This window comes from Oncorhynchus keta, chromosome 21 (assembly GCF_023373465.1).
Source record: "Oncorhynchus keta strain PuntledgeMale-10-30-2019 chromosome 21, Oket_V2, whole genome shotgun sequence".
In the NCBI taxonomy this organism is placed as follows: domain Eukaryota; kingdom Metazoa; phylum Chordata; class Actinopteri; order Salmoniformes; family Salmonidae; genus Oncorhynchus; species Oncorhynchus keta.
In genome coordinates, this window is record NC_068441.1 from 30535199 (window position 1) to 30558672 (window position 23474).

A 23474-nucleotide genomic window follows, 5' to 3' on the forward strand; every position below is an offset into this window, starting at 1 on the left:
TTGTTATCATAGTGTAAATGAGGTGAGGCAACAACAAGATGTGGAAGTCCATGTGAAGTCTTTCAGACTTGGTCAGGACTGCTTAGGGGGTAGCAGCTAGGGGACTAATTGGGAATCTTGGAAAGGCTCTGTTGCAAACTAGACTCCACTTGTTAGTTATATTCCTCCTGTTTTTAAATTAAAGTGTGTGTGGAGTAGGTCAGGGCGTGACTAGGGGGTTATTCTAGTTTATTATTTCTATGTGGGTGTTCTAGTGTTCATGTTTCTATGTTGGTGATTTGTATGATTCCCAATTAGAGGCAGCTGGTAATCGTTGTCTCTCATTGGGGATCATATTTAAGTAGTGTTTGTTCCCATCTGTGTTTATGGGTAGTTGTATTTCAGCACTCCATTGTCGTCACGTTTCGTTATTCGTTTATTGTTTATTGTTTTTGCTAAGTTTCACTATTAATCAATTGTGGAACTCAACATTCGCTGCGCCTTCGTCCGTTTCTACAAACGATCGTGACAGAATATCCCACCACAACAGGACCAAGCAGCGTGCCCAGGAGGAGAGTGTATCCTGGACTTGGGAGGAGATCCTGGATGGGAAGGGATCCTGGACTTGGGAGGAATCCTGGCAGGCCAGGATTCACTTCCTTGGCGGGAGACGCAAGGGGAGAAGGGAGAACAGCGACGACGCCGGGTTCGCGGCCACAAGGAAAGCCCAAAAGACAGCCCAAAATATTTTTGGATGGGGGGCACACTGGGTGGTCGGCGAAGCCGAGGTGTGAACCAGTGACAACATGGGAGGAGGTAGAGAGGTGGTCGGTTGACCCAGGGAGAGTGCCAGAACCCGCCTGGGAGTCAATGGAACAGTGCGAGGGATACCGGAGAATGGAGTTGGCGAGGAGTATGCGGCAACGCAGGCGTTTGGAGGATCGTGTTACCAGTCCGGTGCAATCTGTGCCGGTCACACGCATCAGGCCCCAGTGTGCCTCCCCAGTCCGGTACGTCCTGTGCCTGCTCCTCGCGCTCGCCCTGAGGTGCGTGTCACCAGTCCGGTACCACCAGTGCCGGCTTCCTGCGACAATCCCCAGTCCAGAGCTTCCGGCGACGGTTCCCAGTCCAGAGCTTCCGGCGACAGTTCCCAGTGCAGAGCTTCCGGCGACAGTTCCCAGTGCAGAGCTTCCGGCGACAGTTCCCAGTGCAGAGCTTCCGGCGACAGTTCCCAGTGCAGAGCTTCCGGCGACAGTTCCCAGTCCGGAACCTCCAACGACAGTTCCCAGCCCGGAACCTCCTGAGACGGTCCACAGCCCGGAAGCTCTGGTGTGGTACGAAGAACCCGCTCATCCCGCGGATCCGCCAGCATCGGGGCCGGCTCCGGTGCGGGACGAAGAACCCACTCAGCTCGCGGATCCTCCATCCCTGGTGCAGGCCGAAGAACCCGCTCATCCTGCGGATCCAGCCATGGACCCAGGCTGAACACTGTGCCCGGACGGGACCCAGATGCCGAGGAAGGCTCCTGCCATGGAGCGGGACTGGACATCGGCCCTGGCCTGGACATCGGTGCAGAGGAGGGATGAGAGGGTTCTTCGTCCTGCACCAGAGCTGCCACCGACACTAGACACCCCCCCCCTAACCCTCCCTTTTGATTTCAGGTTTTGCGGCGGGAGTCCACACCTTTTGGAGTGGGGGGAGTGGGGGGGGCACTGTCACGTCCTGACCATAGAGAGTCCTTATTTTCTATGGTGAGTAGGTCAGGGTGTGACTGGGGGGTTAGTTTAGTTTATTATTTCTATGTGGGTGTTCTAGTTTTCATGTTTCTATGTTGGTGTTTTGTATGATTCCCAATTAGAGGCAGCTGGTAATAATTATCTCTAATTGGGAATCGTATTTAAGTAGTGTTTGTTCCCACCTGTGTTTGTGGGATATTGTTTATGGGTACTCCATTGTCGTCACGTTTCGTTATTAGTTTATTGTTTATTGTTTTTGCTAAGTTTCACAGTTAATAAATTATGTGAAACTCAACATTCGCTGCACCTTGGTCCGTTTCTACATACGATTGTGACAACTACATACAAATAATGGTGATAAGGCTAATATTAGATTTGATAACAGATTTCATATAATTGGCATGACTTTTTTCACTACTACTTCTCGATTCACCATTGACTCATCAAGGCTGTAAGAGCAGTGTCAGAATGGAATGAAGTGATGTACTTTGTGTGGGGTGCTTTCCACTGACTAGACACAATGGTTTAGTCTGCTGGTAGGATTGATGGGTTTTGGCCCTGCTGGGCTTGTGTGAGTGGGGGTTATGGGGGTATTGAGCAGTGGGCCAGTAGTAGCAGTAGTCTAGGCATGTGTCAAGGGTTTCTACTGTTTTCTTTGTACTTTCTGTCTCGCGGGATAGTTACACAAGAGTAGATATTCCAGATGCCAAACACACAAATTCACACGCACACAGACACACACAGATGCGCCCACACACACACACATACTCGTTCCAGTCAGTTAGAGTGAAGGCCTATGAAATGGCAGGGCTAGAGGCATATGTAAAAGCAATTTCAAGTAATGTATTTTTTTCTGACTAGGCCATCCGCTACTAAACTGTGGCAGCATGATTAACATACATTTTCCTATATTTAGTACGAGTTAACCTAACGTAGCAGCCGTAAAAATACGCCTGAGTGGCGTATAGTCCCCACATCTGTTTTTCAGGGGAAACGCAAGTTAAGTTGAAAATACTATATCCCTGAAAACCGTGAACACCACGCAGAGAGTGAGTACGAGTAGACATGCACGTGTTATTCCAATGTGAAGGTCAAGCAGGGGGGAATAAGAGGAAAGTTGTTTCAGGCCTTTTCAATTACTGGAATGACCGTGGCCTGCTTCACGTTCACACAGACACTTACAGACGGACGGGGAACCTGTGAGAGCAAGCTGTACATATAGGGACAAACATAATACTGTACCACAAGAGGAAGATACACTTAGAGTGCATTTGCCATTCTGGTAAAATGCATTGTCTATTGTATAGGACAGGAAACCAAAGTAAGGGCATGAGAGCATAGGACAGCTGGGCATACCAAGGTCAGAGGGACACACAAAGGAGGGGGTCAGCCAAATGACCAACGGATGGACTATAGACATAGGACATATATTTTTAGGACAGGAAGAGAAGAGACACATAGTCTACTAGTCCTAATAAGGACAGACATACCAAATAACACACCAAGCTAAACATAAGGGGCCCATAGGATAAGATGGGCATGTATTATTTTTGGGACATGAAGAGGTCCTGTCACCATTATAACTTAACTGAAATGAGATATGGGCGTTATTGGACGTGAACAAGCAGGATGCACAGATTGGGACATAATGGTGGCAGATGGACTGAGGGAAGTTACTTCATTTGCATGTGGGATGGACTCATATGTTGTATGTGTATGAATACAGAGCGAGTGCTCTGGAAAAGGGTGTGTTCCGCGGACCATCTAGGCTTCTGATATGTTTGTATTAAAAGACTATATTGAAATTACAAGTTCTTGTAAGTGTTATATTTTGTAACGATCCTCCACGACAAACCCAGTCAGAAAAACATTCTGCCCTATTACAAATGGCTGCTGTGGAAATGGTTGAGTAATCACTAGGGTATTGTATTAAAAAATCTTAACTTACATGAGGACATGTCCCGTCCACTAGTACCACCATTTCCACATTGAGAAGTCCATTGAACTGGCAATGACAATTTTTTGACATATTTACAGTACCTTCAGAAACTATTCCTTGATGTATTTCTGTATTTTATTTTCAATAAATTTGCTAAAATGTCTAAACACATGTTTTCACTTTGTCATTATGGGGTATTGTGTGTATATGGGTGATACTGCTCCTCAGTCCCAGTTGCTAATATATGCATAATATTATTAGTATTGGATATAAAACACTGGAGTTTCTAAAACTGTTTGAATGATGTCTGTGAGTATAACAGAACTCATATGGCAGGCAGAAACATGAGAAGAAATCCAAACAGGAAGTGGAAAATCTGAGGTTGGTCGATTTTCAACCCAGCCTCTATTGAATACACAGTGGGATATAGATAAAGTTGCACTTACTAGGGCTTCCACTAGATGTCAACCGTCTTTAGAAACTTGAATGAGGCTTCTACTGTGTTGTGGAGCCGGATGGGAGCTCTTTGAGTCAGTGGTCTGGCAGAAAGCCAGATCCTGGTCACGCGCATTTCACATGATAGCGACCTGCGTTCCATGGCTTCTCTACAGACATTGGAATTCTCCAGTTGGAACTTTATTGAAGATTTATGATAACAACATCCTAAAGATTGATTCTATACTTGGCTGAATGGATAGGGATAATATATCCGGAGAGAGCCATGATTCCGTAAAACAAAGTATGTCACAGTCCCTGATGTCTCTCTGGAAGGAGATCCTCACCCTGAGTTTGTCTATTTTATTGTCCAGGGGCTGAACGTTAGCAAGTAATATACTCGGAAGCGGTGGATGGTATGCATGCCGCCTGAGTCTGACTAGGGCCATACTCCTTCTACCTCTTCTATGGTGTCTGCGTTTTGGTGCAGCCCCCGAGATAAATAGAGCTGCCTCGAAGTTTAAACAAAGGATCCAGGTCAGGGAAGTCAATTTTTTGCTTGAATTTCTGGTGAATGACCACAGATCTTTCCAGCTGTAGGTAATAATACAATAAACTTTCTGAGGAAATAACTTAAGAAATAACAGAAATAAATACATAAAAATGCTTCTAGAAACAGGGTGACCATGTCTGTCGGTGAAATTATGTAAATCTTGTGATTTATAAAGGTCAGTAGTTTTGAGACATTAGTGTCTGAAACTTCCCAAAATTAAGTTCCCATATTTGATAAGCATGATTTCTACATTCAGACCCCTTTCGTGCAGTCAAATGATCAAATCGCCCTCTAGTGGCCTCATGGGTGGAATATTATTAATATGTTTCATAATTTATTTGATGAGACAGTTTTAAGTTAGAGAGAATCCTTGCCCACTTTGCGGCTAGAACCTCTGAGTTTTAAGGCCCTCTGCCCATGACCACATGACAGCACTCAAGCACTCACCCTGCTTTGCTCTGCTGTTCTGATGGAAACTCACAGTCATACTGTGACTATAGTGATTACATTTATGAAAGACTGTCTTCTCTCTCCTTTCTCGCCACTGTGGTCAGTAGTCGGGTGACTGGGGTTTCTGATTCAGTCACGTCTTTCCCTCCACCGCCACATTGGTGTTGAGGGGATCCGAACATTCCCCGATGCCGACACCAGGAAATATACTCCCATTTTCATTCAAAGCTAATGTTTCTGGATTCTGGCTTCACACAGAAATGTTGGACTGGCTTTCTCCAGGGGCGAGATGACTGGGTTGTTGGAGAAAAGGCTGAGCTCAGCATTCATGGCGTAGCAAAGCAGTTGTTAAAGGGTTGGCACTCATCACTTCGTGTCCCCACAATACACATTACAGCCCAGCCAGGAGTTAGACTGTGGGTCTATGGCTGTATGGACTTTAATAGGGGGCTGAACAGTCAGAGGTCTATAACATGGATGCGTGAGGGAGCATAGAGCAGTCTTCACACGCAACCTAGAGGTCAAAGGTGAAGACGCCGCTCTCCTTTAAGGGTCCTCAGGACAGACAGAGGAGGATAATTGAGGACCATGACCCCCCCTACTGACCAGTTGGGTTTATAGACCCATTGTATAGGGTTAGGGTTAACATTGACCGGAGGTAGGAAAGGACCACAATCAGCCTGCCTCAGCCTTCAGGCAACAGCTTTTGTTTTTACGGTTATTGTAGCTTGGTGAAAGGGGCAAGTAATTCTTCATTTTTGCCATGTTCAATCAAGATAGCATAAAAGCGTGACTTTTTACGTGCTTTTGCAGCACCACCTCATGGTATTTTACTTATTGATTATGATTGAGGGAAGATCAATGAATTTAATTATTGATTATGCACATGTCATTTTCCTAGTCCAATCACTCATATTATCAATGTCTTATTTACTTTCTCAAAAGTTGCATAATATAGGCCTACGGGAACAGAAACTTCACCAATATTTGTATATAATAGATTGATGATGTGTGTGGTTAAAGGTTATCTCCATGTTGAGAAGTCCATCTGTTGATGTATGTTCCTTCAACCTGAACTCACTTCTCTGGTCATGTTGCTGACAGAGCAAAACAAATTCCAGACATTGATATAGGGTTAACTAAAGCAGTGCAGTTTTAAGGCAAATATGCTCTCAAAAATGAAGAAGATGGGCTCCATACTATGTCCTGAAGCAAATCAAATTGGTTTCATTGATAATCTTCACATGAAATAATAACTGATTGAATTTGACTGTGGATGATCCAGGGTCTATGTATATCACTTTATCTGCAGAGTCTGAATGTCCAGATAGAAGAGGTGCGCATCCGGGCTATCTACTCCCAGCGTAAGAGGGTCCCCATCACAGAGGGCTACCTGGAGGTGAAGGACGGGGGGAAGTGGAGACAGATCTGTGACGAAGAGTGGACAGAGATGAACAACAGGGTCATCTGTGGGATGTACGGCTTTCCTGGAGAGAAAGGATACAACACTAAAGTCTACAAGTAAGCTTTACTGTTACTAGTTCATTACTGTGGACTAACTCATTCAGCCTTAATATTACTAGTACATTACTGTAGACTAACTCATTCAGCTTTACTGTTACTAGTTCATTACTGTGGACTAACTCATTCAGCCTTAATATTACTAGTACATTACTGTAGACTAACTCATTCAGCTTTACTGTTACTAGTACATTACTGTGGACTAACTCATTCAGCCTTAATATTACTAGTACATGACTGTAGACTAACTCATTCAGGCTTAATATTACTAGAACATTACTATGGACTAACTCATTCAGCCTTAATATTACTAGAACATTACTGTAGACTAACTCATTCAGGCTTAATATTACTAGAACATTACTATGGACTAACTCATTCAGCCTTAATATTACTAGTACATTACTGTAGACTAACTCATTCAGCTTTACTGTTACTAGTACATTACTGTGGACTAACTCATTCAGCCTTAATATTACTAGAACATTACTATGGACTAACTCATTCAGCCTTAATATTACTAGAACATTACTGTAGACTAACTCATTCAGGCTTAATATTACTAGAACATTACTATGGACTAACTCATTCAGCCTTAATATTACTAGAACATTACTGTAGACTAACTCATTCAGGCTTAATATTACTAGTACATTACTATGGACTAACTCATTCAGCCTTAATATTACTAGTACATTACTGTGGACTAACTCATTCAGCCTTAATATTACTAGTACATTACTGTGGACTAACTCATTCAGCCTTAATATTACTAGTACATTACTGTAGACTAACTCATTCAGCCTTAATATTACTAGTACATTACTGTGGACTAACTCATTCAGCCTTAATATTACTAGTACATTACTATGGACTAACTCATTCAGCCTTAATATTACTAGTACATGACTGTAGACTAACTCATTCAGGCTTAATATTACTAGAACATTACTATGGACTAACTCATTCAGCCTTAATATTACTAGTACATTACTGTAGACTAACTCATTCAGCTTTACTGTTACTAGTACATTACTGTGGACTAACTCATTCAGCCTTAATATTACTAGAACATTACTGTAGACTAACTCATTCAGGCTTAATATTACTAGAACATTACTATGGACTAACTCATTCAGCCTTAATATTACTAGTACATTACTGTGGACTAACTCATTCAGCCTTAATATTACTAGTACATTACTATGGACTAACTCATTCAGCCTTAATATTACTAGTACATTACTGTGGACTAACTCATTCAGCCTTAATATTACTAGTACATTACTGTGGACTAACTCATTCAGCCTTAATATTACTAGTACATTACTGTAGACTAACTCATTCAGCTTTACTGTTACTAGTTCATTACTGTGGACTAACTCATTCAGCCTTAATATTACTAGTACATTACTATGGACTAACTCATTCAGCCTTAATATTACTAGTACATGACTGTAGACTAACTCATTCAGGCTTAATATTACTAGAACATTACTATGTACTAACTCATTCAGCCTTAATATTACTAGTACATTACTGTGGACTAACTCATTCAGCTTTACTGTTACTAGTTCATTACTGTGGACTAACTCATTCAGCCTTAATATTACTAGTACATTACTATGGACTAACTCATTCAGCCTTACTATTACTAGTTCATTACTGTGGACTAACTCATTCAGCCTTAATATTACTAGAACATCTCTGTGGACTAACTCATTCAGCCTTAATATTACTAGAACATTACTGTGTACTAACTCATTCAGCCTTACTATTACTAGAACATTACTGTGTACTAACTCATTCAGCCTTACTATTACTAGAACATTACTGTGGACTAACTCATTCAGCTTTACTATTACTAGTACATTACTGTGGACTAACTCATTCAGCCTTAATATTACTAAAACATTACTGTGGACTAACTCATTCAGCTTTACTATTACATTACTGTGGACTAACTCATTCAGCTTTACTATTACTAGTACATTACTATGGACTCACTCCTTCAGCCTTACTATTACTAGTACATTACTGTGGACTAACTCATTTAGCCTTAATATTACTAAAACATTACTGTGGACTAACTCATTCAGCTTTACTATTACATTACTGTGGACTAACTCATTCAGCTTTACTATTACTAGTACATTACTATGGACTCACTCCTTCAGCTGTGGACTTCTAAGTTCCTTCATCTTTTACAGGCTATGAGAGCAGGAGTCAGGAGGGTCAGCTTGTAAATGTTAATATTAGCACTCCTCACCTCCATCAACCCACCAGACAAGATGATTATACTCATTATCAACACGGTTGAGTTAACCTAAAATGTGCTGTCCAGTGGGGTTAGCCAATTCCAGAAGCCATTCTACTTTTAGCACAAAATGCAGATGGGCACAACCTTGCTCTTAAAACCGTCAATAAATAAAAGTCTAAAACTCCCAAGTTGAACTGGACAACACATTTATTCAGGAAGGGTAGGGTAATATTTATGTAAGTGTTTTATGTATTATAAAAAAGCAAGGTTGTTTGTATAATGTTTACTCATCGGGTACTGTAGAGAAGATCATGTTTTCACAGCAGGCTAAAATGAGAAAATAACCATTTTAATTTAGTGCACTTCAACAAAATCTTGTTCTCAGGCTGCTGGCCAAGCGGAGGAAGAAGAACTACTGGGACTTCGGAGTGAACTGCACAGGGAACGAGGCCAGCCTGCATGGCTGTAAGCTGGGCCACAAGGTGGAGCTGAAGGGGAACACCACCTGTGAGAAGGGGATGCCCGTGGTGGTGAGCTGTGTCCCAGGACGGGCATTTGCTCCCAGCTATACCCAGGGCTTCAGCAAGGCCTACAGGGTGGAGGTAGGTTGAATCATCTGGAACGAGAGAGAGCTTATGATATGATAGAGATGTGAATACTACAGTTTGAGCTGTCTCTGGCCCTGTATCTTGTATTGAAATTGAAAGCATTCAGAAGAGGAGAAAATTATGAAGAACAAGACCCTAGGAAAGTCCTGAGTTGTTAAAGACATGCTTCGGAACTTTGGCGACTACTTTGGGCTGGATGTGTCAATGTGTTGTTAGCCACGAAATCCCAAGTTTGAAAGCAAATATTTTTCTCAAAGCTGTGCTGTGCCATTTTCCCAAAATTTTCCCCCACGTGGGCCAGCCCCCTAACAATTCGAGTTCAAGCCAATGAGCTAGAGGTCTTCATGGATCCACCTGTACCCCCTTCACGGATCCAGAATTCTAAATAATGTCACGTCACAGGTGATAAGATTGTCACGGGTCTCAGGTATGTGTAATTTTAAGTGACTTGTCCGGAAAGGCCCATACCAATCCAAACATGACTGCTTCAATAGAGAGAAATGTTATAATTTATGCTGCTGCTCTTGCTTTTTACGAGTGTGGGGCGTGTAGTTGGTTGTTGTTGTTGGCCAATTATAAGTCATCAAAGCAGCCTCTGTGTGTGGCAAAAGTTAGGAGATATCTAATCAATGGAAGATGGAATTAAAATGACAGAATAAAAATTTAAAGGAGAATGATAGGCTACAATGACCAAGAGCCAACATTTGGGCTGCTACTTAATATTCTGAATGGAGATGTTATTTGTAACTGTAAGATGAGAAAGTGCATGCACTGCAGCCTCTTTTAGCCTAGCAAATATTAATATTTGATGATAAATAACCTAGCTATGTCAGCTATTAGTCTATTATAGTGCGAGTCGGCTTGTTGGTTGGTTGCTGTCTGTCATCTCTCCCTCCCTGCTCCCTGTGTCACTCGCTCACAGTACGGACCCTCCCCCACCTGCTATAGCGGCACCTCTTTCTCCCTGCTCTCGCGCTTTATCACTGTGGCTATAGATACTTTTGTACCTGTTTCCTTCTGCATCTTCACAAGTTCCTTTGCTGTTGTTCTGGGATTGCGTTGCACTTTTCGCACCAAAGTACGTTCATCTCTAGGAGACAGAACACGTTTCCTTCCTGAGCGGTATGACGGCTGCGTGGTCCCATGGTGTTTATACTTGCGTACTATTGTTTGTACAGATGAACGTGGTACCTTCAGGTGTTTGGAAATTTCTCCCAAGGATGAACCAGACTTGTGGTCTACAATTATTTTTCTGAGGTCTTGGCTGATTTCTTTTAATTTCCCCATGATATCAAGCAAAGAGGCACTGAGTTTGAAGGTAGGCCTTTAAATATATCCACAGGTACACCTCCAATTGACTCAAATTATGTCAATTAGCCTATTAGAAGCTTCTAAAGCCATGACATCATTTTCTGGAATTTTCCAAGCTTTAAAGGCACAGTCAACTCAGTGTATATAAACTTCTGACCCACTGGATTTGTGATACAGTGAAGTATAAGTGAAATAATCTGTCTGTAAACAATTGTTGGAAAAATTACTTGTTTCATGCACAAAGTAGATGTCCTAACCGACTTGCCAAAACTATAGTTTGTTAACAAGACGTTTGTGGAGTGGTTGAAAAACGAGTTTTAATGACTCCATCCTAAGTGTATATAAACTTCTGACTTCAACTGTATCAATATTTTGCTGTCTTGCTAAGTGGATGGTCTCTACAGAAGGTGTAAACGGTACAGCCAAATGGTTACTTGCATAGTAGCAATATCAGAAATAGATATTGTCAATATAAATAAAATAATATACAGTATTTACAAGAACAATATCAATAACGATATCAGTGATAGACGAGGTAATTATATGCATACAATCAGGGGTAAATTGACTGAGCAGCAGGATAAAAAAATAGTAGCAGCAAAGTATGGTGTGTGTGAGTCATTTGAATAGAGGCACTGCAGATAGTGCTAATGACTGGTTCGTCCGAACCACGCATGAACAAGGCAATCTATATTCAGAGAGCCTGTTTCTGTCCTGCCCTTGACTTTGGTTTAGGACATGTGATGTCCATAGCCTCTTCGTTGCAAAACTCCCTGATCTTCTCAAAAAAATGAGTTTGTCTAGCTGTGTCCAGTCCAGGTGGTGCTTGTACAGGCAGATCATCTATGGGAGGAAGGATGTCAGCATTGCGCAGCAGCTGAAACCTGGTCCCGACAGTCCGAGCGCTCCTTGGCGACAACAACACCAGGAATAAAATTCAATCAGAAGAGATAACAACATTGCTCAACATCAATTTAACTCCCAAGTTTAGATAAGAAGAGTAACCTCATACAATGCAATGAAAATGAGTTTCACCTGAAGTGCTGGTACTGCTTCATCTGTGGCAGCGGCCTGAAGTACAGAGTCAGGTGTTGTTGCCAACCATAGCTTTCCAAAAGAACCGTATCATCCTCCAGTCCAACCAGCTGTGGGATGTTAACCCCTGTCACAGTGCTGACTTCAACACTAACAATCTCAGACAAAGTGTTCACTCTGGTCTTTCTGAAGTGCTGCTTGATGAGGCCGAAGCACCAGTCGGGGGCAAACTTGGTGTGGCCTGTGATCAGGAAGTGAAGGTCCAGACTGTTTTCAGGTTCAGTCGGGGGCCCACAGATACATAAATAATGTGAGATCAAAAAAGTAGTGCCAATCATGTTGGAGGTCAATTAAATAAATCAAAATGTGTTTATGCATTACATACCAAGTGTTGTCATCAATTCCTTGTAGAGACGCCACACTGCTGCTTTTGTCACATGGGATGACAGCAGCTTTCCACCAAAGTGTTTGGTCTGGGTGGCGTCCTGGTAATACTATTGCTTTATCCTCTGCGTAGTTGTTGATGAAGTTCACCACATGCTGCAAGTCCTCGTGCTTCAGGTGTCACCTGTGCTTGCTTGGGCCAGCTCTCTTTTTGATGGGAGGCATTAGAACATTCTCCTTGTATGACTGGGGGAGGAGAGTCAGGTGTGTTCTACTGATGCTGAAAGACAAATTCCAGATACAAATACTTTTGCATTATTATACAATAGACGCGAAATGGTATTCTAAAATATCACTACACAGTTCATACACGTAATGTTAGCTAGCCAGCCATCTAACATCAGCTAACATTATCTAGCTAACAGCAAGCTTTAACTTGGGGTCTTTTGTTTAGACGTGTAGCAAGCTAAATAATGAACCGCCTGATAAATTCAGGGCAGAAATGTTATTGAGAGCAGTAGCAACATATTTGCAGTTCTCCGTGGCTAACGTTATATCTTTTGAAAAAACCTGCAGTAGAAAGGATTATGTACGCATAATGAGCAACTCATTTTAGAGACACAAGATGCTACACTGCAGACCATTCTGAAACTCATTTCTCGGCATGTCCAGCCCACTCATTATCTCAGCCAATCATGGCTAGCAGGAAGGTTCCGACTTTTTCTTTGGCTAAACCAACTAGACTCGTAATTTAACAACTTTATTCGTATTTTTGCACTCGTGAGCGCTACTTTCAGAACTACTGGCTAAAAAGTATACAAAAATACCGGAGAATCTCTTTAATGTTATGTAAAATCGATTCTGTCATGCCTGCTCCCCTCCCCCTTTCTGGCGCTCGAGGGCACCAGGCTGCCCATCATTACGCACACCTGTCATCATAGTTATGCGCATCAGCGCTTCATTGGACTAACCTGTACTCCTTCACTTTGTTGATTCCCCCCTCTATATCTGTCTGTTCCTCAGTTTGATCCCCGTGTCAGCATTAATGTAGTTTTGTTTCCCCTGTCCAGATGCTGTCCATGTTTTGTTTCATGTCCATTGTGAATTAAATGTTCACTCCCTCTTACTTCTCGTCTCCCAGCATCTGTCCTGACATTGGCCTGTGGGTAAGGTTTATGACCCCCCCCATAAATACCTTTCTCCCTTCCCTCTCTCTCTGACTCTAATGAAGGACTCTTGAATAGCCTTTGTTAAACATAGAGTCTGGGAACATCAAACAAGTGGGGGAAAGGAACCATAATTCGGTAATAGAACCAGTTGAAAATATGCGTTGGTACTTAATGAATATGATGTCAGTTCGGTTGTCATCTGAGACATTATGACTGATGACAGGACGACATAAACTGTATCTAGGAAAGTCTACACATTCTAGTTATCAGATTCACATGGAATTGTTGTGCAATTTAAATGTTTAAATATGACACTATTTGTGAAAAGATTAAATGTAATTTTAGCTTCCAAATGAGAGATTTGGGTTTTCATAAAGTTAGAGCTCTGCTCAATCAGTGGCCCGCCCCTGTGAAAAGACATGGGTTATAAACTATGAAACACCCTTCTCTCCCTCCACTATATAAGCCCTTGACGAAAATGTAACCTTCTGTTCCTAGGACGATAGGACGACGGTCCATACGTTGAAAAGGACTAACATGTCAACTACAGAAATAAGCCAACCTCAGCGTGAGCTTTGGTTGTGAATGGTATAAACGTTTAACTCTTATTCACTAAAGAAGTGAGACATCCTAGCAACAGCAGCTGTAAACGTTGGCTAGGAAAGGACGGACGACGTATCCAGTCTAACACAAAACGACGATACTACAACGTATCGAATTTACCACCAATGACATTCTTCCGAGGACAGGAAGATCTCTGTTGGCCAACATCTACGACCAACCTACCGAAGCGCAGCTCAGAGTAAATATTTATTGCATTTTCCTTTTCCAAATGGGCGGTAATTTAGAATGCATAAGATTTACGATAGCATGGCTTCTCCCTTTGTTCCTCAGTCTTCCCACTCTTTCACTCAAACCCAACCCCCCCTGAGCCCTCTCCTCTACTCCCTGTTCACCCACAACTGTGTGGCCATGCACGCCTCCAACTCAATCATCAAGTTTGCGGACGACACTACAGTGGTAGGCTTGATTACCAACAGCGACGAGACGGCCTACAGGGAGGAGATGAGGGCCCTCGGAGTGTGGTGTCAGGAAAATAACCTCACACTCAACTTCAACCAAACTAAGGAGATGATTGTGGACTTCAGGAAACAGCAGAGGGAGCGCCCCCCTCTCCACATCGATGGGACAGTAGTGGAGAGGGTAGTAAGTTTTAAGTTCCTCGGCATACACATCACAGACAAACTGAATTGGTCCACCCACACAGACAGCATCGTGAAGAAGGCGCAGCAGCGCCTCTTCAACCTCAGGAGGCTGAAGAAATTTGGCTTGTCACCAAAAGCACTCACAAACTTCTACAGGTGCATAATCGAGAGCATCCTGTCAGGCTGTATCACCGCCTGGTACGGCAACTGCTCCGCCCACAACCGCAAGGCTCTCCAGAGGGTAGTGAGGTCTGCACAACGCATCACCGGGGGCAAACTACCTGCCCTCCAGGACACCTACACCACCCAATGTCACAGGAAGGCAAGAAAGATCATCAAGGACAACAACCACCCGAGCCACTGCCTGTTCAACCCGCTATCATCCGAGGTCAGTACAGGTGCGAGGTCAGTACAAGTGCATCAAAGCAGGGACCGAGAGACTGAAAAACAGCTTCTATCTCAAGGCCATCAGACTGTTAATCAGCCACCACTAACATTAAGTGGCTGCTGCCAACACACTGACTCAACTCCAGCCACTTTAATAATGGGAATTGATGGAAATTGATGTAAAATATATCACTAGCCACTTTAAACAATACTACTTAATACACTGCTCAAAAAAATAAAGGGAACACTTAAACAACACAATGTAACTCCAAGTCAATCACACTTCTGTGAAATCAAACTGTCCACTTAGGAAGCAACACTGATTGACAATAAATTTCACATGCTGTTGTGCAAATGGAATAGACAACAGGTGGAAATTATAGGTAATCAGCAAGACACTCCCAATAAAGGAGTGGTTCTGCAGGTGGGGACCACAGACCACTTCTCAGTTCCTATGCTTTCTGGCTGATGTTTTGGTCACTTTTGAATGCTGGTGGTGCTTTCACTCTAGTGGTAGCATGAGACGGAGTCTACAACCCACACAAGTGGCTCAGGTAGTGCAGCTCATCCAGGATGGCACATCAATGCGAGCTGTGGCAAGAAGGTTTGCTGTGTCTGTCAGCGTAGTGTCCAGAGCATGGAGGCGCTACCAGGAGACAGGCCAGTACATCAGGAGACGTGGAGGAGGCCGTAGGAGGGCAACAACCCAGCAGCAGGACCGCTACCTCTGCCTTTGTGCAAGGAGGAGCAGGAGGAGCACTGCCAGAGCCCTGCAAAATGACCTCCAGCAGGCCACAAATGTGAATATGTCTGCTCAAACGGTCAGAAAGACTCCATGAGGGTGGTATGAGGGCCCGACATCCACAGGTGGGGGTTGTGCTTACAGCCCAACACCGTGCAGGACGTTTGGCATTTGCCAGAGAACACCAAGATTGGCAAATTGGCCACTGGCGCCCTGTGCCCTTCACAGATGAAAGCAGGTTCACACTGAGCACATGTGACAGACGTGACAGTCTGGAGATGCCGTGGAGAACGTTCTGCTGCCTGCAACATCCTCCAGCATGACCGGTTCGGCGGTGGGTCAGTCATGGTGTTGGGTGGCATTTCTTTGGGGGGCCGCACAGCCCTCCATGTGCTCACCAGATGTAGCCTGACTGCCATTAGGTACCGAGATGAGATCCTCAGACCCCTTGTGAGACCATATGCTGGTGCGGTTGGCCCTGGGTTCCTCCTAATGCAAGACAATGCTAGACCTCATGTGGCTGGAGTGTGTCAGCAGTTCCTGCAAGAGGAAGGAATTGATGCTATGGACTGGCCCGCCCGTTCCCCAGACCTGAATCCAATTGAGCACATCATGTCTCGCTCCATCCACCAACGCCACGTTGCACCACAGACTGTCCAGGAGTTAGTGGATGCTTTAGTCCAGGTCTGGGAGGAGATCCCTCAGGAGACCATCCGCCACCTCATCAGGAGCATGCCCAGGCGTTGTAGGGAGGTCATACAGGCACGTGGAGGCCACACACACTACTGAGCCTCATTTTGACTTGTTTTAAGGACATTACATCAAAGTTGGATCAGCCTGTAGTGTGGTTTTCCAATTTAATTTTGAGTGTGATAAATTTGATTTCCATTGATAATTTGTGTGTGATTTTGTTGTCAGCACATTCAACTATGTAAAGAAAAAAGTATTTAATAAGAATATTTCATTCATTGAGATCTAGGATGTGTTATTTTAGTGTTCCCTTAATTTTTTTGAGCAGTGTATAATGTTTACATACCCTACATTACTCATCTCATATGTATATGTATATACTGTACTCTATATCATCTACTGCATCTTTATGTAATACATGTATCACTAGCCACTTTAAACTATGCCACTTTGTTTACATACCCTACATTACTCATCTCATATGTATATACTGTACTCGATACCATCTACTGCATCTTGCCTATGCCGTTCTGTACCATCACTCATTAATTTATCTTTATGTACATATTCTTTATCCCTTTACACTTGTGTGTATAAGGTAGTAGTTTTGGAATTGTTAGGTTAGATTACTCGTTGGTTATTACTGCATTGTTGGAACTAGAAGCACAAGCATTTCGCTACACCCGCATTAACATCTGCTAACCATGTGTATGTGACAAATACATTTGATTTGATTTGATTCCTATATGTAACCAGAAATTATGTCGGCTCCGTCCACCAGGGACGTTTTCTGTATGATATAATTTGCATTTTGTGTATATGTAATTCTGTGTGATTAGTTAGGTATTTAGATAAATAAATATTCAAACCCAATTTTGCATTGCTGATTCAACTTGTTAGCCAGGGTTCGTGAAGATAACCAAGAATGTACAACTTTCAGATTATGAGACTGAAGTAAGATGAAGATTAATGTTGACTGCTATTGATGTAAAATATTACTAGGTCTTTAAGAGTTTATTCGGAAGATAACAGCTCTATAAACACTCTTTCGTGGTGCCCTGACTTTCTAGTTAATTACATTTACATGATGAGCTCAATCAGGTAATATTAATTACAGAGAAAGGATTTTATAGAATAGCATGTCATATCACTTAATCCGGCATAGCGAAAGACACGACACACCAATATTGGAAGCATCAGGGAGTTTTTTATTGTTGTTTTGGTTGGTGACGTTGGGTCCAGATGCCGCTGCTGATGGAACAAGGGGTGCCTTAGCTGGCTCATCAGGCTCAAGAGGTTTCCTTGCCTCGGTTGGCTCGGCAGGCTCCCACCCCACATCATGCCTCAGCCGGCTCGTCGGGCTACCACGCAACGGCCGGCTCGTCGGGATCCCACACCTCAGCCGGCTCACACGCCTCCGCCGGCTTGTCGAGCTCCCACGCCTCGGCCGGCCCATCAGGCTCGCCCAGGTGGGACGCCGGGTGCCGCCCCTATAGGGGGGGTACTGTCATGCCTGCTCCCACTCCCCCTCAATGGTGTTAGAGGGCGCCAGGCTGCCCATCATTACGCACACCTGTCACCATTGTTACGCGCATGCCCCCTCTATATTTGTCTGTTCCTCAGTTTGATCCCTGTGTCAGCATTAATGTCATTTGGTTTCCTCTGTCCAGAAGCTGTCCGTGTTTTGTTTCATGTCCGTTATTTATTAAATGTTTACTCCCTGTGCTTGCATCTCGTCTCCCAGCATCCTTACACTCTTCTTAGATTTCTCCAAACACAGCTATATTGTGCACATTCTGTTTGCAAGTGATTAAACTCAGAGACCCAAGCTGTAGAACACTGTGTTGGAACACTTTACTAATGAGTCATGAGCTCTGAACTAAAGACAGAATAGATACAGTACACTGATCTCTCTCTCATAATAAGTCATAATTATCCCAAAATGTATGAAACAATACAATATTGTTTGTCTTTGTGGTTCTACTAACAAAATCGATATCGACTGCTACAGTAAAGAATACATACAGATGTCTCAAAGTAAATGTCTCATTGGACCTATTCAAAACAGTATGTCAACTGAATGTGAACTATTGTTTCTCAGTAACAGTAGGCCTAACTGTTGTACCATGAATCATTTCCGCAGCAACCCCTGGTGCGTCTGAGAGGTGGGGCCAACACAGGAGACGGGCGAGTGGAGGTGCTGAAGAATGGCAAATGGGGCACCGTCTGTGATGACAGCTGGAACCTAAAGGCAGCGTCCGTGGTGTGTCGAGAACTGGGCTTCGGGAGTGCAAAGGAGGCCCTCGCTGGAGGCAGGCTGGGACAAGGTAGGTCTTCTCTCTCTCTGTGCTTGCCAGGTAAATGCCTTCTACATGCCAACCAAGTACATTCACCAACTGTAATGGAATATGGAATAATTGATTCATAGTCATCCGGTAAGTCTCAGACCAACCACCTCAGACAGCTCTGATGTTGGTGGGATTTGGAGGATGATGGAGGCAACAGGGAAAAGATCCTCAGATCCACAAAGAGCCTTCCACCAGGTGGCTGATGAGATATGTTGGCACGACTGCCATATTGCATCTTCATCCCAAAGCCCTTGCTTGGAAGTGTACTTCGCCAGACTGCCAGGAACCTTGCCCTCATCCAGGCCAAGGTGGCGAGACATGGTAGTGATGACACCATAAGCCTCTTTGATCTCTGCACCAGACAGGATGCTCTTGCCAGCATACTCGGGGTCCAAAATGTACGCTGCGGCGTGTATGGGCTTCAGGCAGAAGTCTTCAAGCCTTTTTATTTATTTCAGGACTCCAGTTTCCTCTGCTTGGACCAACAGTGAAGTGGGCAGGGCAGTACATATTTCTTCTCTTACATCTGCAAGCAGAGTCTGAACATCAGACAGGATGTTTGTCTCTCTCAATCTGTGCAATGGCTACTGCTATAGGTTTCAGGAGGTTCTGGCTGCTTACCACTCTCTCCCAAAATATATCATCCAGGAGGATCCTCTTGATGGGGCTGTCCATATCGGCAGACTGTGATATGGCCATTTGTTGAGAGACTCCTTCCTCTCCAAACATGATGACAACACCACCCCAACGGGTGTTGCTGGGCAGCTTCAATGTGGTGCTCTTATTCTTCTCACTTTGCTTGGTTAGGTAGATTGCTGCAATAACTTGAGGACCCTTCACATACATAACCATTTCCTTGGCTCTCTTGTAGCGCACATCTATTGTTTTCAGTGCCATGATGTCATTGAGGAGCAGATTCAATGCATGAGCAGCACAGCCAATGGGTGTGATGTGATGGTAGGACTCCTCCACTTTAGACCAAGCAGACTTCATGTTCGCAGCATTTTCTGTCACCAGTGCAAATACCTTCTGTGGTCCAAGGTTATTGATGACTGCCTTCAGCTCATCTGCAATCTAGAGACCGGTGTGTCTGTTGTCCCTTGTGTCTGTACTCTTGTAGAATACTGGTTGAGGGGTGGAGGTGATGTAGTTAATTATTCCTTGCCCATGAACATTCAACCACCCATCAGAGATGATTGCAATACAGTCTGCTTTCTCTATGATTTGCTTGACCTTCACTTGAACTCTGTTGAACTCTGCATCCAGCAAATGAGTAGATAAAGCATGTCTGGTTGGAGGGGTGTATGCTGGGCGAAGAACATTCAGAAATCTCTTCCAATACACATTTCCTGTGAGCATCAGAGGTGAACCAGTTGCATAGACAGCTCGAGCAAGACATTCATTACCATTTCTCTGTCTATGTTCCTCCATTGAGTAAAACAAAACATGAGCTGTTGCTGTCGATAAGGTGTCTGATTTCCACCTCGGATAGAAGTAGTTTTGTCAGAGGTTGCTTGTTGTGAGCGCTGAGGGAACTTTATGCACTTGGCCAGATGATTATGCATCTTTGTTGCATTCTTCACATATGATTTGGCACAGTATTTGCAAATGTACACAGCTTTTCCTTCTACATTCGCTGCAGTGAAATGTCTCCACACATCAGATAGTGCCCATGGCATTTTCCTGTAAAGATTATAAAATAATTGTATAAAACAATACAATTCCATATACGGATAAATAGTTAAGCAGTTAGATTAAAACAACTCCTTTGTAAGATAAATGTTTTAAAATGAAACATGTATGGAAACAGGTGAATTAACACTCTTCAGTTAGCAGGCTCAAGCAAGCTAAAACCCATATGGTAGCAAAAACTACCTAGCAGAAATTGTTAACAAGTTCGAAATGATTTAAACACACTTTGCTGTAGGCTACTATTTACTAGTTAACCTGTTGCGACGAGCAATCCCGTATCCAGGATCCTATTTATAGCCTCAAGCTCATTACCATAACGTAACGTTAACTATTCATGAAAATCGCAAATGAAATGAAATAAATATATTAGCTCTCAAGCTTAGCCTTTTGTTAACAACACTGTCATCTCAGATTTTCAAAATATGCTTTTGAACCATAGCTAAACAAGCATTTGTGTAAGAGTATTGATAGCTAGCATAGCATTAAGCCTAGCATTCAACATGCAACATTTTCACAAAAACAAGAAAAGCATTCAAATAAAATAATTTACCTTTGAAGAACTTCAGATGTTTTCAATGAGGAGACTCCGTTAGATAGCAAATGTTCAGTTTTTCCAAAAAGATGATTTGTGTAGGACAAATCGCTCCGTTTTGTTCATCACGTTTGGCTACGAAAAAAAAAGCTGTATCCAGGAGTGTAATTATCGCTGCAAGCTCATTAGCATAACACAACGTTAACTATTCATGAAAATCGCAAATAAAATAAATATATTAGGTCTCAAGCTTAGCCTTTTGTTAACAACACTGTCATCTCAGATTTTCAATATATGCTTTTGAACCATAGCTAAACAAGCATTTGTGTAAGAGTATTGATAGCTAGCATACCATTAAGCCTAGCATTCAGCATGCAACATTTTCACAAAAACAAGAAAAGCATTCAAATAAAATCATTTACCTTTGAAGAACTTCAGATGTTTTCAATGAGGAGACTCTCAGTTAGATAGCAAATGTTCAGTTTTTCCAAAAATATTATTTGTGTAGGACAAATCGCTCCGTTTTGTTCATCACGTTTGGGTAAGAAAAAAACAAAAATTAAGTCATTACAACGCAAACTTTTTTCCAAATTAACTCCATAATATCGACAGAAACATGGCAAACATTGTTTAGAATCAATCCTCAAGGTGTTTTTCACATATCTATCGATGATAAATCATTTGTGGCAGTTGACTTTCTCCTCTGAAGAAAATGGAACGCGCATGGAGCTGGAGACCTGGTAAATGTAGTCTCTTATGGTCAATCTTCCAATGATATGCCTACAAATACGTCACAATGCTGCAGACACTTTGGGGAAACGACAGAAAGTGCAGGCTCATTCCTGGCGCATTCACAGCCATATAAGGAGACATTGGAACACAGGCCATTGAAAATCTGGACCATTTCCTGTATGAAATTTCATCTTGGTTTCGCCTGTAGCATTAGTTCTGGGGCACTCACAGATAATATCTTTGCAGTTTTGGAAACGTCCGAGTTTTTTCTTTCCAAAGCTGTCAATTACATGCATAGTCGAGCATCTTTTCGTGACAAAATATCTTGTTTAAAACGGGAACGTTTTTTATCCAAAAATTAAAAGAGCGCCCCCTATCTCGAAGAAGTTAACAAATAATCTTGTATGTCATATAAAATATATTCACCCCATCTAGTATTGTAATCAAAACTTACCAGAAAGCATGTCAACCTTGGCTCATACAGTGTAGTAGTGTGGGCTCAAAAGCATCTCATTAGTGTGCAAGATCTTGATAATCAGCTGTACATGTGATGGAAGAGTGCACTGCACATGTGATGGAAGAATGTACTGTGCATGCAGAGGGTTGCAATTCCATTGAATTGGGGATAGTTTAACCAAAATATGCCACAAGACCTATAATTGCCTTACGTGTATCCCACAAAAAAAGGTTAATTGTAATAAGCTAACTGTTTTTGATGAATTTAAGCAAAATTCCCCAAATTGGGCTTAACTTCCCATGGAAAATTTCAGGAAAAAGCCCGGAAATATTCAAGGAAAGTTTCCGACCCTTTGCAACCCTAGTTAAGATACAGAAATAAACTGCATTTTACACCTGCATTTTTAGCTGAAAGTAATTCATGTTAACAATATCAAGTAGGGATATCATGTAATTTCTCTGGAGTCCAGAGCATGCAGAATCATAAGGCCAACTGGGTAGCCCTTTTCTTCCTCACAAATAGTGTAATTCATTTGCCAGAATATGTAACATCTTGATCCCATAATATTGAAGGCAATGCAATGTTACAGCTACACTATCTTTAGACATACAGCCAGTAGCCACCCAAAATATTAAAATGATCAATCAAATTATTCTGGCAAAGATGCCTCCATAGTAGTTTTCTAAACTGTATTCTTTGTGGATAATATAAATGTAGGCCAAATCTGTTTTTGTTAGGCAAAACCGGAGAAAAGGAAGCAAGTGTTTTCTGGTCACTAATTTGGATATGCGCCCCCTTTGTAAACCAATGCTGATGACCAGTCATTGGTCAATAATCAATACCCATAACACATTTTGGAAGGCATATTTCGGTTTAAATCATTCAGTGTGCAATTGACTAGGTATCCCCTTTCCCTTCCCTTTCCCATGCTGCGGCTACTCTCTCTGGCTTTGCGGAGAGTAATCCATGGAGACTCTGTGCCACAAAATGAGTGACAAAACATGACAAAACCTGGACAGATAAGTCCATAGTCTTGAGGCTCCAAGTCTCAAGATATTTTATTTAATATCAAGTTGAGTCTCAAGTCATCAAATTTGTCAAGTCATGTGACTCGAGTCCACACCTCTGGAGAGAACAGTTCAATGTTCCCAAGAGCCCTACTCAAATGGGTCAGAGTTGTCCTAAAAGTGTGATTGTACCCCTGTTCCACATCATTGCCATGCATTTAAACATAGTTGGCTGGTTTCCCAGATACAGGTTAAGCCTAGTCCTGAACTAAAAAGCTCTTTCAATGGAGAATCTCCATTCT

At 42.7% G+C, this 23474-nt stretch overlaps 1 protein-coding gene across 1 annotated transcript in view; it reads left to right on the top strand.

The window, feature by feature from the left end:
* Positions 1–23474, top strand: part of LOC118400449 (lysyl oxidase homolog 2A-like) — a 69884-nt gene that overhangs the window by 23971 nt on the left and 22439 nt on the right. The window contains exons 4-6 of the mRNA XM_035797337.2: positions 6405–6613; positions 9259–9475; positions 18548–18731. Of these exons, the coding sequence (XP_035653230.1) occupies positions 6405–6613; positions 9259–9475; positions 18548–18731 (610 nt within the window). The remainder of the gene's footprint in view (positions 1–6404; positions 6614–9258; positions 9476–18547; positions 18732–23474) is intronic.